This window comes from Rhinopithecus roxellana, chromosome 14, assembly GCF_007565055.1.
Source record: "Rhinopithecus roxellana isolate Shanxi Qingling chromosome 14, ASM756505v1, whole genome shotgun sequence".
Taxonomy (NCBI): domain Eukaryota; kingdom Metazoa; phylum Chordata; class Mammalia; order Primates; family Cercopithecidae; genus Rhinopithecus; species Rhinopithecus roxellana.
The window spans coordinates 90,212,732-90,226,804 of NC_044562.1; the positions used below are offsets into that span (position 1 = coordinate 90,212,732).

The following is a 14,073-nucleotide window of genomic DNA, read 5'->3' on the forward strand; positions in this document are numbered from 1 at the left end:
AACAAAATCTCTCTGAAAGTTGTCTATAGCTAGTAAACGCCTTTTGCTTCTTTTCTGAAAAAGCGAAACCCTTTCTAAGTCTTTAGTGGTGGTAAAATAAGCCCTTTGGATATGACACTCGGTGACGACGAAAGCAGGCACAAAAGGAAAAGGATATTTTTCTTGGGGTGTGTGTGTGTGTGTTTTGTCTTTTTACATTACTCTCAATTCCCAGGACCAATCTCGGTTCTACAAATAAGTCAAAACAAAATCCCCTTTAACACAGTAGGGTCTCACGCCCTCAGATGACTGACGGAAATGACGCCATCAGCGAAAAGCGGGGCGGGCGTAGACGTCAGCACGTCAGCCCTCCTCCTAGTCCAGCTGAGGGAAGGCTGGCTCCAGGGCCGCGGCCGGCGCCCGCCAAGGGATGGGCAGCCAGAGCCTGTCGACTGCGGCTGCGCAGGTATGCTGGGGCGGGGCTTCATATCACCCCGCCCATCCCCAGCCTACGCGACCATGAACAGCTGCCGCCCGAGGGCTGGGTAAATCCTCAGCGGCCGAAATGATTAGCCGAGGGGGCAGCCCCGCCCCCGGCTCCTCCCGGCCTCGCGCCCCGCCCCCATGTCCCGCCCGCCCGCCTGCCTGGCTGCGGGGTGACCCGGGGCTTCGCCTTAGGAAGGGGGAGAGGGAAGCAGTTAGACGGCGGCGGGGCGGCGGCTGCGGCGCGGCACCCAATGTGAGTGTGGTGATGGGGAGCGGGCCGTTGGGAAGAGGGGGCGGCATGGCGAGAAATGGGAGGGCCCCGGTGCTTGGTGGTGAAGGGTCTGCAGAGTGAGGGGCGGCTGTGAGTGGGCTAGGCTTTCCGGGCGTGTTTCGATACTGTAGTGCAGGCTGGGATCGCGGTCGGGAGACGCCGAGTCCGCGTTCCTCAGTTCTAGAGCTTCTCTTGGCAGCTTGGCACACCTTAAGTTTGCCTCTGTTTGGGTTGTCTGGGATGTGAGGAGGAAATTTAAAGATTCCCCCAAACACCTGGACGCTTCTTCGGGAAGTTCCTCTCCGGTGCGTGCGTGCCCACTTCTCTTGGATGGAGAGGTGGAGAGGCCAGGTGGGCGGGTGGACTTCCACTCTCCGAGGATTGTTAGAACAAACGAACTGGGAATTCCTCCCCCGCCCCCACGCCCTGCCCTGCAACACAGCAAACAGTCCCAACAACTTTTTTTTTTCCCCCTGCCCCGAGACGGAGTCTTGCTCTGTCGCCCAGACTGGAGTGCAGTGGCGCGATCTCGGCTCACTGCAGCCTCTGCCTCCCGGTTTCAAGCAATTCTCCTGCCTCAGTCGGCTGAGTAGCTGGGATTACAGGTGCCCGTCACCACGCCCGGCTGATTTTTTGTATTTCTTTAGTAGAGACAGGGTTTCACTATGTTGGCCAGGCAGGTCTCGAACTCCTGACCTCAGGTGATCCACGCACTTGGGCCTCCCAACGTGCTGGGATTAGAGGCGTGAGCCACCGCGCCTGGCCCCAACAACTTTGAAGAGGAGACCAGAACAAGAACATTCTAAGAGCTTTGATGTATTTGAAATGTCTGACATGTGGACCTTTTCCTTGTGTCTGTAGAAAAGGTATGAGTGGGAAGGAAGTCTTTTCCTTATTCTCACTGGACGCATTTTTGGTTATGAACATGTACACATCTCTAGGAGTCTGTCTGGCCTAGAGGATTCTATGATGTGACCTACTGTGTTAGTTGTAATGTCTTCCTGAAACACAAGTTTCTATGAAATCTCATCAGTCCATGTGAAAGTATAGCGGGTTGTTTGTGGAAAGTGAAGAAGATACATCTTCTTTCGTTTCTGATAAGTCTAGATTTTTTAATATGGCCTCTTTTTCTAACCTGTGGATGTTTTTCTCTTTCACAGATTTATTTAATTGCCCAACTACCACCGATGAAGATATGTTGGAGTGACTGCTGAGATTGCCTTTTTGTTTTTAACCAGAGGACAGTTCATTTGTTTCACTTCTTTTTGCTTTCTTTACTGCTATGAGCTTTACTGTAACGGCCGAAAAACTTGGAAAATAAAATGAACATGCTGTAGTCTTGAACATAATTTTTTAAAGGAAAACTTAAAAGTGCCAGAGTGAAAAGCCAGAATGGCATCCAGAGAGAGGCTCTTTGAACTTTGGATGCTTTATTGTACAAAGGTAATTGCTTTCCTTTTTATTTTTATGTTTTAAAATACTTTATTATAAAATTTGTGACTGGCAGTATTAACACTTTATTTAACAGATAATAGTGTATTTAGTCATACGAATAACCCCAAAAGCGCTTAAAGGATTTTCTGTTTTCCTCTTTTTCAGGTTTGAACACACATACAATATTGGCATACTGTTAAAAACTGTAGGGTGTGGCTTTTATTTGATACTTATCCCCAAATGAACCTAAAATTATATAAGTAAAATTATGCCCTTAAGAGAAAAATAAAATATTTTTATTTTTGTTTGTGCTTTTCATTTTCTCCCACAAGTGAGTGTAGGATAGAGACATTTTTATGAGAAGGGCATTAAGCATTTTTCTTGGAATGAACCTTTGAAATTGCATCACAAGGTTATTGATTGAACTGCATACTGTGTGACTGCCACTAAGTTAGCACTCTTTGAGCATTGTCTCATTTCCTCTCACCACAATACTATGAGGTGAATATTGTGATCATCCCCTTTACAGATGGGAAAACTGATGCAAGGGTTACAGGAGTAGTGAGTAGCAGAGAAGCACAGTACTACCTGACTTAAGTGCATACTTTATCCATTTTTACTCCTTAATATTTTTGTCACTCAGAAATAATGTTCTTTCCCCTCCTTGTCTTTATGTGAATTTTTACTTGATAGCTTTGATTTTAGGTTATTGAGAAGAGTACTCCTTAAAAACATGTTTTTGAAGTGAGGGAGGTACATTATTGCTTTGAAGATACTGGCAAGGGTCAGAGAAACACCCATAATGTACTATTTGAGTTAATTTAAGTCTGTGTGGTGAAGTTCTCAAGTCACAGCTTCTGTTGCTGCATTATCCTTTCATGCTCCTTAAAAGGCAGATTATTATTTAACAGTGGTCTCATTTATCTGTCATATTAAATTTAGAGATTACACTGGAATTTTCTTTGACCTCCTGGTTTGATATATATTATAATCACTAAAGGACATATACTTTGAAATGCTTAATATGAATTTTTAAAATAGTTTTTAGTCGTGTGTAATTTGATACCAGAAATGTCTTTTTAAAAATAGATGCTTCCAATAAAAAAGGAATCCAATTCACCAGACACTTTTGAAAATAGTCACTAACACATTAACCAAAAATTAAAATTAATTTTTAGTATGAATACCCAGTAGTTTGAAAATGATTTATTTAAAAATATATCAAATTTACTAGGTTTTACTGTTTTCAAAATGACATTGGTGAATGAGGTTACATGTCTCATTAATAGGTTATATTGGCCGGGCGCGGTGGCTCAAGCCTGTAATCCCAGCACTTTGGGAGGCCGAGACGGGCGGATCACGAGGTCAGGAGATCGAGACCATCCTGGCTAACACGGTGAAACCCCGTCTCTACTAAAAATACAAAAACTAGCCGGGCGAGGTGGTGGGCGCCTGTAGTCCCAGCTACTCGGGAGGCTGAGGCAGGAGAATGGCGTAAACCCGGGAGGCGGAGCTTGCAGTGAGCTGAGATCTGGCCACTGCACTCCAGCCTGGGCGACAGAGCGAGACTCCGCCTCAAAAAAAAAAAAAAAAAAAAAAAAAAAAAAAAAAAAAATAGGTTATATTCTTTTTAGGTAGATTTACTATTAAATTTAATATTAAAGCTTATTAAACAGTATAGTTCATTGGCATACACTGAATTTTATTTTTCTTAATGACTTTTAATATAAATGTGCATCCCTTCTCTTTTGAAATGTTAATCTTCAATAATGAAGGCCCTTCACTGTCAGATTTTGAAGGCTGTCTCTTCTTGGACAGGAATATAAATCTCATTTTTAGGTTTAAGATTTAAATAATTTGTGTGCTTAATAAGACTTAAAATTTTTTCACTTGTTTTTGAAGAGTATTTATTTTAAAATATGATTTTGTATTTTACCGGGTCATGAATAAGCTTTTTGTAAGGTAGACAACATTCTCTTCTGCAGACACCTTGAATCAGGTAGCTACCAAATATACCTCATAGATTTAAATTTTCTTTCTAGTGAGGATGACTACCAAATACTGTACCCAGTTGTTCTCTATACTTTTTGCCTTATTGTTCTCACTCTAGCATTTAGCCTCTCAAACCAGCTGACTTTTTTTCCCACCTGACAAACTTTTAAGGCTTTTTTCTACACTTTTAATGAGCTTTCAGACCACTTGAGGTCTCAGATCTTCTTATGAAAATATTTTCTACCACTTAGTTTCAAAAGCTTCTTAGACCTCTTTGTGGGCTTGAAATTGTAGTTTAGTTTTGGCTCTGCTGCTGCTTTGTTTTGTAACCTTGAACAAGACTTACCTCTTTGGGTCTCAGTTTTTCTCATTTGTTGGGTAAGCGTGTGTGTGTGTATGTATATACAGGAAGAATGCTTATTTAACTCTCTATTCAGATTTTTGTTTGTTTTGACCTCTGAGGGACAAGCAGTTTTTTTTGTTGTTGTTGTTCTTACTCTGTAGATTGTTATGTAGAACTTTCTAGTTCTTTGTTTTTAAAACTTTTATTGTGGAATTTTTCAAGCATGCACCAAGTAGAGAAGACGTTATAGTGAACTCTTTTGTGTCTGTCACCCAATTTCGACTATTACCAGTTCATGTTCAGTCACAGTTTATGTGTAACTGTCAATTTGCCCTATCTCCTAATTATTTTAAAGCAAATCCCAGACAATTTATGACCTTATCTATAAATATTTAAATATGTATAACTCCTCTTAAAAACAATCATAACACAATTTTTAAAATTATCAAATATGTGGTCAGTGTTCCAACTTTCCTACTAGTGTCTTAATATTCGTATTTTCCCACTGTTTGGCTCAATATTTAAAACAAACTACACATGTATTTTGTTGAAAATATCTGCTAAACATTTTCATCTGTAGGCTCCCTTTCACCATACTTTTATTCTTTGTTATTTATATGTTGAGGAAACCAGATTTTGACTTCAGAGTTTTCTACAGTTTGAATGTTTTACTCATTGAATTCCCTTGATTTTATTTAATTGTTCCTCTCTTCTAGTATCTGAAAACTGACCGAACAGGGGCTTGATTGATTTGGGTTCTGTTTTGGGTGTGGAGGGCTAGAGTAATTTATTAGTGTAGTGGCCAACTGTGATTTTTGCCTGTATGTGTTATTTTATTAGGATTTTGCAAAACTATGTAATTTATATTGAGAACTGTCTCAGCATTTGAGTACAGTTCCTTAAAGGGAAGGCAGGCAGCATATATGTTTGATTCTCTTTGTCAGTTTTCACAATGAGTTAATTTACTAGCATCCTCCCAAGATGATCAATTGTTTTTCTAGGATATAAAGTTCATTTTTAATTATTAAAGTGTCTGCTGTTTTGTTGCCCTGACTGGTTTGATGTCTACAGAAAACATTGTATACATACCTGATTAAAGAAGACACCTTGGAAGATTTTTGAAGGACTGCTTCTGGGCAGTAAGGTTAAGACCTCCATGTTTGCCACAGTGCTAACCTTGGCACAGATATTCCACAGTGTATTAACAATAGGTCAATATTAAGGTACCTACCATCACAGCGTTTCCATGTCATGTTTTAAAAGTTGCCCCTGAACATTACAAAAGTTCAGTAGGTCTAGTAGGTAGTATTACCTCAGAAATAACCCTTGGGTAATACTCCTTGGTCATAGCAATGCTGAAAGAATGCTAATGGAATACATATGTCTTCTGCCTGGGTTCAGTTGTAAGCCTAAATACTAGTGACTAAAGTCCTTTAAGTAGAATTAAAATAAATTACTAGTTTCGGTTTTTAGCAGATGGAGTCCCAATGTTTGAAAGAATTGGAGTATAAAACTTGGCAATTTATTTGATTTTATTTTTAATTGATGATAATTGTATGTATTTATGGAGTACAATGTAATGTTTTGATACATGCACACATTGTGGAATCATCCAATCAGGCTAATTAACATATCTGTCGTCTCACATACTTACTATTTCTTTGTGTTGTGCAATTTGGTTTGTTACCAGACTTTTCAGGTCTAACTTTTTACTTTCTCCTTCTAGGCATAGGCTTTAATTGCATTGTTAGAAACATGTGTCTTCTTCCTAATAGGTTACTTTGTAAACCTTATGTAGTTATTACATAATACAAGGAGGATGATTTCTAATCACCCAACATTCCTGCTGTCTAAAGATTCTTTCACCAGCGTATAAGACTATTAATTCAACTTGTCTGAATCAGGGCGCAGTGGCTCATGCCTATAATCTCAGCACTTTGGAAGGCTGAGGTGGATGGATCATTTGAGATCAGGAGTTTGAGACCAGCCTGGCCAGCATGGTGAGACCCCGTCTCTACTAAAAATACAAAAATTAGCCAGGGATGGTGGCATGCACCTGTAATCCCAGCTACTTGAGAGGCTGAGGCAGGAGAACTGCTTGAACTTAGGAGACAGAGGTTGCAGTGAGCTGAGATTACGCCACTGCCTTCCAGCCTGGGCAACAGAGTAAGACTTTGTCTCAAAAACAAAAAGGAAAAAAACCAAATTGTATAGTCTGAACTCTTCTTGCCTTCAAATGGTTGTCCCCACCCAGGGTCAAGGATTTGATTAACAGCACATTTCTTATAGCTCTTATAAGTTAAACATTAATTTGAACAGGTTTAATCTTGTATCTGGATTTTACTTCAGTAGTTAACTACTTCTTGTCTGAGTGTCTTTTTCTTTAGAAGTATTTTAATACTAGTACTTAACTATACAGGTTTTTTTTTTCTTTTCTTTTCTTTTTTTTTTTTTTTTTGGAGACGGAGTCTTACTCTGTGGCCCATGCTGGAGTGCAGTGGCTTGATCTTGGCTCACCACAACCTCCAACCTCCTGGGTTCAAGCTATTCTTCTGCCTCAGCCTCGCAAGTAGCTGGGATTACAGGCGCATGCCACCAGGCCCTGCTAAATTTTTGTATTTTTAGTAGTGACGGGGTTTCACCATGTTGGCCAGGCTGGTCTTGAACTCTTGTTTTTAGTAGAGACAGGGTTTCACTATGTTGGCCAGGCTGGTCTTGAACCCCTGACCTCAGGTGATCCACCCTCCTCAGCCTCCCAAAGTGCTAGGATTACAGGCCTGAGCCACCGCGCCTGGCCCAGTATTTTTTTAATGTCTAAAGATTTCAGGGCAGACGTGGTGGCTCATGCTTGTAATTCCAGCACTTTGGGAGGCTGAGGCAGGTGGATCACTTGAGCTTGGGAGTTTGAGACCAACCTGGTGAAACCCATCTCTACCAAAACTACAAAAAAATAGCCAGGCATGATGATGCATGCCTGTGGTCTGAGCTACTCAGGAGGCTGAGGTGGGAGGTTTGCTTGAGCCTGGGAAGTGGAGATGGCATTGAGCCGAGATTGTGCCACTACACTCCAGCCTGGGTGACAGAGTGAAACCCCATTTCAAAAAAAAAAAATTAGTTTATGTATTTGTTGTAGGCACTATGTTATTCACTGTATTTCTTGATATTCACTTAGCATACAGTAAGAGAGATGGTGCTGAGAACAATTTTTCTTTCTATATTATTATATACAATGTTTTGGGATTCATATATGTGTGTAGAAAAAGACATGTATCGGTCGGGCACAGTGGCTCACGCCTGTAATCCCAGCACTTTGGGAGGCCGAGGTGGGTGGATCATGAGGTCAGGTGTTCGAGACCAACCTGGCTAAAATGGTGAAACCCTGTCTTTACTAAAAATACAAAAAAATTAGCCAGGCACGGTGGTGGGCACCTGTGATCCCAGCTACTTGGGAGGCTGAGACAGGAGAATCGCTTGAACCTGGGAGGTAGAAGTTGAAGTGCGCCGAGATCTCGCCACTGCACTCTAGCCTGGGCGACAGAGGAAGACTCCGTCTCAAAAAGAAAAAAAAAAGAAAAGAAAAAGACATGTATCATAAATTCCCTATTTCAACTGCAACCCTTAAAAAGACTAAAGGATGTATTTCTATTAGACATTTAGCGTTTTGGGAGTGCTGCAGCTAGTTGGTCACCAGAATATGTAGAAGAAAGAAACTGAGCCTCTCAAAGTCTTAGATAAGATTAAGCTATTTTTGTTCTGTCTGGTGTAAAGTATCAAATGCCTTAACTGAGTAAAAAGATACAAAGTGACTCAAAAGCACAGCATTTTGAAATGTGGCAGTGTAGATTGAAATCCATGGTTCATTTTTGTCATTAGGTTTTAAAAAATTTTATTTTATTTTATTGAGATTGAATTTGCCCTGAACAATTTTGTGAAGCTACAGTATTAGAGGTGATATTTAGTCCCAGTTCTGTGTTTGATCTTAAGGACCTAAAAGAGGTTAATCTAGTTTCTTTGTATCTCAGTTTTCTCATCTGTCAAATGGAAAAGCATAACTATTTTACATATCTGTAAAAATTTTTTGGAAAAAAGATTTTATTTAAATGTATTTTTTTTTTTTTTTTTTTTTTTTGAGACGGAGTCTTGCTCTGTCACCCAGGCTGGAGTGCAGTGGCTGGATCTCAGCTCACTGCAAGCTCCGCCTCCCGGGTTCCCGCCATTCTCCTGCCTCAGCCTCCCCGAGTAGCTGACTACAGGCGCCCGCCACCTCGCCCGGCTAGATTTTTGTATTTTTTTAGTAGAGACGGGGTTTCACCGTGTTAGCCAGGATGGTCTCGATCTCCTGACCTCGTGATCCGCCCGTCTCGGCCTCCCCAAAGTGCTGGGATTACAGGCTTGAGCCACCGCGCCCGGCCTTATTTAAATGTATTTTAAGAGGAAGAGAGATAAAAATGTAATCTTTATGAGTATTTTGCAGATGTGTGGGTGTGGACATATGTGTATCAGGATTACTTCCATTTGCCCTTGTATTAATATAATAATAGCGGGCAATATTCTCTTACTATTTTATCAGTAGTAATGAAGCTGTATTCACGCATGTCTTAACTGATTTTACATCTGTAGTTATTTTTGCTTCCAAGCATAGTGCTTATTTTTCTTGAATAATGATTTGAGGGTCCTCCCTACTCTAAACCAAATTTATTTTGGATGTTGATGATGCTCCATTTCCTGCTCTTGCCCTTTGTCCTGCTAAATCTGGAATATGACTGAAATAGATAGTTTTGCAGTGAGCTCAGAGTAAACTTCCTTTTCAGAATAAAAGTTTTGCTTCAAAAAGAAAATAGAATTTAGAGGTGTTTTATTCAGTTAAAAGGCAAGTATTTATTTTATACATAGATTTGGAAAAATGGAATCAGTGAATATTCATTTAATGAGAAAATTAGTAACTTATTAATGCAATTTTAGTTATAATCCTAAATAAGTTTTTAGTAAAATGGACCAATACACATCAACCCTTATGATTTAAGCCACATTTAATAAGTCTCTGGTATGTGCAAAATGTGAAAATGGCTCTTGATTTTCTGTGACTTAATAATGGCTTTGTGTGTAAGGAAGGTAATGTTCTTTGATTCTAAAGAAGACAAAACAAAATCATTAGCAGCCTAGTAGTAGTAGTAGCCACTTACATGTTTGTTTTCAGAAGTTAGGTATGAAAGCAAAAAATGTATAGTTTCTATCAGTGGACCTGAAATGAAAAAGTTGTTAAGATGCATTAACTTTTTAAATTCTTTCCTTTTGAGCATCAAACTTTAAATTTCCCTGGAAGCAGGTGGAATTGATAGTACTTAAGTGTAGGTGTGGAGCATAATGTGCAGATGTGTAAGAGTCTGAAATAATTTCCTGTGTTTGTTTGTTTGTTTTGGGCAAAAAAAATGTGGTCTTCCCATTCACAAAGTTAGCTAGACAAGATCACTAGGTTTTCCGGTAAGCATGCTGACTTCTCCGTGTTTGTGGGACATTCAGGTGGAAATACTCAATATATGGAGTTTAGAGGAGAGGTCTGTGCTGAAAATAAAGCTTTGAGAGTTATCATATTGGGAATTATTGGAGAGTTATTGAGAATAATAAAAGAAGAAGGTAAAAGGAAGTCCTGAAGAACATTATCATTTAAGAAGAAGATAGAGTTTTGTGACCAGTCTGGGCAAAACAGTGAGACCCCATCTCTGTTATTTAAATAAATAAATAAATAAGTGACAGAGGAAGAAGAGTTTGTAAGTTTAAATGAGAGAGGAGCCAGGAGTGATTGGGTTGCCTCAGAAAGTACAGGGATATTGGCTGGGTACAGTGGCTCATGCCTATAATCTAGCTCTTTCGGAGGCCAAGGTGGGAGATTCACTTGAGCCCAGGAGTTTGAGGCTACAGTGAGCCGGGATCATGCCACTCTAGTCCAGCCTGGGTAACAGAGTAAGACTCTGTCTCAAAAAAAAGAAAAAAAAAAAAAGAAAAAAGTAGTCAGGGGTGTCAAATTCAACATGGCAGTCAAGAAAAGTATTATGGACCGGGCATGGTGGTTCACGGCTGTAGTCCCAGCACTTTGGGAGGTCAAGGCGGGCAGATCATTTGAGGTCAGGAGTTTGAGACCAGCCTGGCCAACATGATGTAACCTTATCTCTACTGAAAATACAAAAGTTAGCTGAGTGAGGCACGCACCTGTAATCCCAGCTACTCAGAAGGCTAAGGCAAGAGAATCACTTGAATCCAAGAGGTGGATGATGCAGTGGGTCAAGTCTGTGCTATTGTTCTACAGCCTGGGCAACAGAGTGAGTTTCTGTCTCAAAAAAAAGGAAAAGCGTTATGGAGCATATATTGGATTTGACAGTTTAAATATTGGTGGCCCGAGGTGGGCAGATCACTTGAGGCCGGGAGGTTGAGACCAGCCTGGCCGAAATGGTGAAATCTGTCTCTACTAAAAATACAAAAATTGTCTGGGCGTGGTGGTGCACACCTGTTGTCCCAGCTACTCAGGAGGCTGAGGCAGGAGAATCGCTTGAACCTGGGGGGCAGAGACTGCAGTGAGCCAAGATTGCACCACTGTACTCCAGTCTGGGCAACAGAGTGAGACTCTGTCTGAAGTAAGTAAGTAAGTAAGTAAATAAATACATAAATAAATAAATAGATAAATAAATAAATAAATATTGGTGGCTTTCGCAAAAGCAGTTCTGAAAAGAGTGAAAAAGTTAAAAATGTAAGTCCTTATATTAATTTTTTATTATTAAATTCAACAGACTTACAATTACTCTTAAACTGCTACTAAAGTTTGTAGATGTTTCCTCTTCATCTTTGTACTAACCTGGCCAAGGACCTTTATTGGTCTGTGTACCACACTTTGTGTGGGACTGCTCTAGAGCATCTGAAAATTCTCAGACACCTAATAATCCATCTGTAAGTCCAGAGATCTGTAATTTGAAAAATATTGCTCTATAAATTGAACTGACACTGATAATCCCTTGGAAGCAATCCAAATGTGACCTTTGAAATCGAGTAGCAATACTAGTCGCAAGGTAGTTTTCCCTAATATGCTTAATTTAAAAATTAATAAAAACAGGAGTGCAAACTTTAAAAATTTCTATCTGGAGCTTGTAGACCTCTGAAAATATTTCTGATAACTCCGAGCTTTCTCAGACCTTAGTTTTAGAAACAAACCTTGAGCAATTATTATATCTGACATACTTTGATTGCTCTACATTTGCTACAGCTTTTTTTTCCTTTCTGCAAAATTATGTTGCATGTTTTGCTACAAGCAAGTAAAGAATTGGGACCAAAGATCCAATCTACCGCAGTCTTCTTTCTAGGCACAATTATTCATATTTCTCCTGTATGCAAAATATACTTCATATCTATCTCAAGAACTCCAAAACTCTCATCCAGTCATGACACCAGTCTTGAAACATGGGATCTGTGGTATACATCAGATCCAATTGTGGTTTTTCTTGGTATTATGATCTGTGAACTCAGAGGACACTTGGTATCTGTCCTCTGCAAATCCAATTGGGCAAATATTGCCCGCTTTCTCTATCCTCAGAGAAGAAATGTTCTATGATATGACTCAGTACCTGCCATGGCTACTCTTCTCTCTTGCTCTTGACTGTGTATTCTTGGAGGTTTTTTTTTTCCCCCCATCATTTTCCTTTTGCTGTGTCTGAAGTGGGCATTGGAGACTACACTTTGTTGTGACTGAGCAGCTCTCTCAGCTTGCCTTCTGCATTAGGAAGTCCTCTACCGAAAATGAGGACTTCCCTCCACTTCTCATTCTTCTGCTTCTAGTTCTCTTCTACAGTAATGGAAATAAGGGATATACTCGTCTTGCTTCTCATTTTAGCAGGAAAAAGATTAGGGTTTCCTGTTATGTTATCTTCAGAATTTAGGGCTGAGACATGTATATATTTTTATCTGTTTTTTTTTGTGTGTGTATAACCATTTTAAATCATAGATCAGTGTAATTTATAATGTTAGATATTTTATTCCCTTATTCATTTTTTCGAAGTCTGCTGTTATTTCTAATATTACCTATTTGCACCTCTTATATTATACAATTACTAAGAATAGTTTTATGTGTGTATACATGAAGATGTGGATAATTAGTCTATTATGTTCTAGAGAAATGATATTATTAAGACTTCACATAATTGAAAAGAATCAGTTATTACTTGCTTTAATTATTGGTATTCAGTAGTTGCCATTGTAAATATTCTTTTTTTTTTTTTTTTTTGAGACAGAATCTTTGTCTTGCTCTGTCTCCAGGCCTGGAGTGCAGTGGTATGATCTTGGCTCACTGCAACCTCCGCCTCCTGGGTTCAAGTAGTTCTTCTGCCTCAGCCTCTCAAGTAGCTGGGACTACAGGTGTGCACCACCACACTCAACTAATTTTTGTATTTTTAGTAGAGACAGTGTTTCACCGTGTTGGCCAGGATGGTCTCAATCTCTTGACCTTGTGATCCGTCCTCCTCGGCCTCCCAAAGTACTGGGATTACAAGGCATGAGCCACCGCACCTGGCCTAAATATTCTCCTTTAGTAGAATCCTCATTATACATTTTAAGTAGGTTCATTTGGAATCAGGTGTTCCACTTAATTTTCAATAGTCTTTCATTGTTAAAGTTGTAAAGTGCTTCTAGATCAAGGTTTAATGCCTTGTAGTGTTTTAATATATGTTCAGCCTGGCTATTGACAAAAACCCTTGATTTCTTCTTATTTTTAACCCCTCCACCCCCAACTCTTGATTTCTTTTGTGGAAATATAATTCAGTTTTTTTGTGACAATTTTGTGCTAGTGACTCAAAATCTATTAAGATATGGGGAACTATGTAGACTGACTATGAAATGTGCCATAGCCATATTTGAAATCCTTTGAAAGTATCAGAATTCAGGCAAGAGTTAGCAACACTTGCTTCCTCATCTCTTCATAATGGAACATAATGGAATTTACATTATAATGTGCCACTTTGTTTTCATTAATGAAAATGAGTTCTACTCTTAAATATATTTTATACAGACTCTGCTGTCTTAAAAAATGAAAAAATAACTTATTCTTAGCCGTATTTAAGAGATACCAACATTTTTCTTGATGTTTTGTGACTTAGATTCAGACTGGTAGAGGTATCCACCCAGATTGAAAGAAGATTAAATGATACACTCATTTCACACAAAAGTCAAGCATGTCAAAACAGTTTACCTCTGGTAAAAAAAAAAAAAAATGTAGTTTTGTTTGATGTGTTTAACTACTACATAATTTTTACTGACATTAAACATTTGAATGGTAAGAAAGGTATGTAATTTATGATGCCACTGTGAGGTGAATTTATATCTTTTTTTTATTGAGTGATTTTTGTCTGTTCAAAATATAAAATTTAACCTTTCTAGTGAATGAACTTTATTTTATGGAGAAAAATGAAAAATATATGGACTTTCTGTTTTAAGACACAGGGCCTTGCTCTGTCACCGAGGCTGGAGTACAGTGGCATAATTGTAGTAGCTCCCTGTAACCTTGGACACGTGGGGTCAAATGATCTTCCTG

General features: G+C 39.4%; 1 protein-coding gene across 2 annotated transcripts in view; it reads left to right on the forward strand.

Moving 5' to 3' along the window:
• The first annotated feature begins 614 nt into the window (after positions 1–614).
• The window catches only part of NBEAL1 (neurobeachin like 1), a 218,639-nt gene continuing 205,180 nt past the window's right edge, over positions 615–14,073 (forward strand). For both annotated transcript variants that reach the window (XM_030916927.1, XM_010352612.2), the window contains exons 1-2: positions 615–718; positions 1,897–2,179. In XM_030916927.1, coding sequence (XP_030772787.1) covers positions 2,129–2,179 — 51 coding nt within the window. In that variant the 5' untranslated portion in view covers positions 615–718; positions 1,897–2,128. The remainder of the gene's footprint in view (positions 719–1,896; positions 2,180–14,073) is intronic.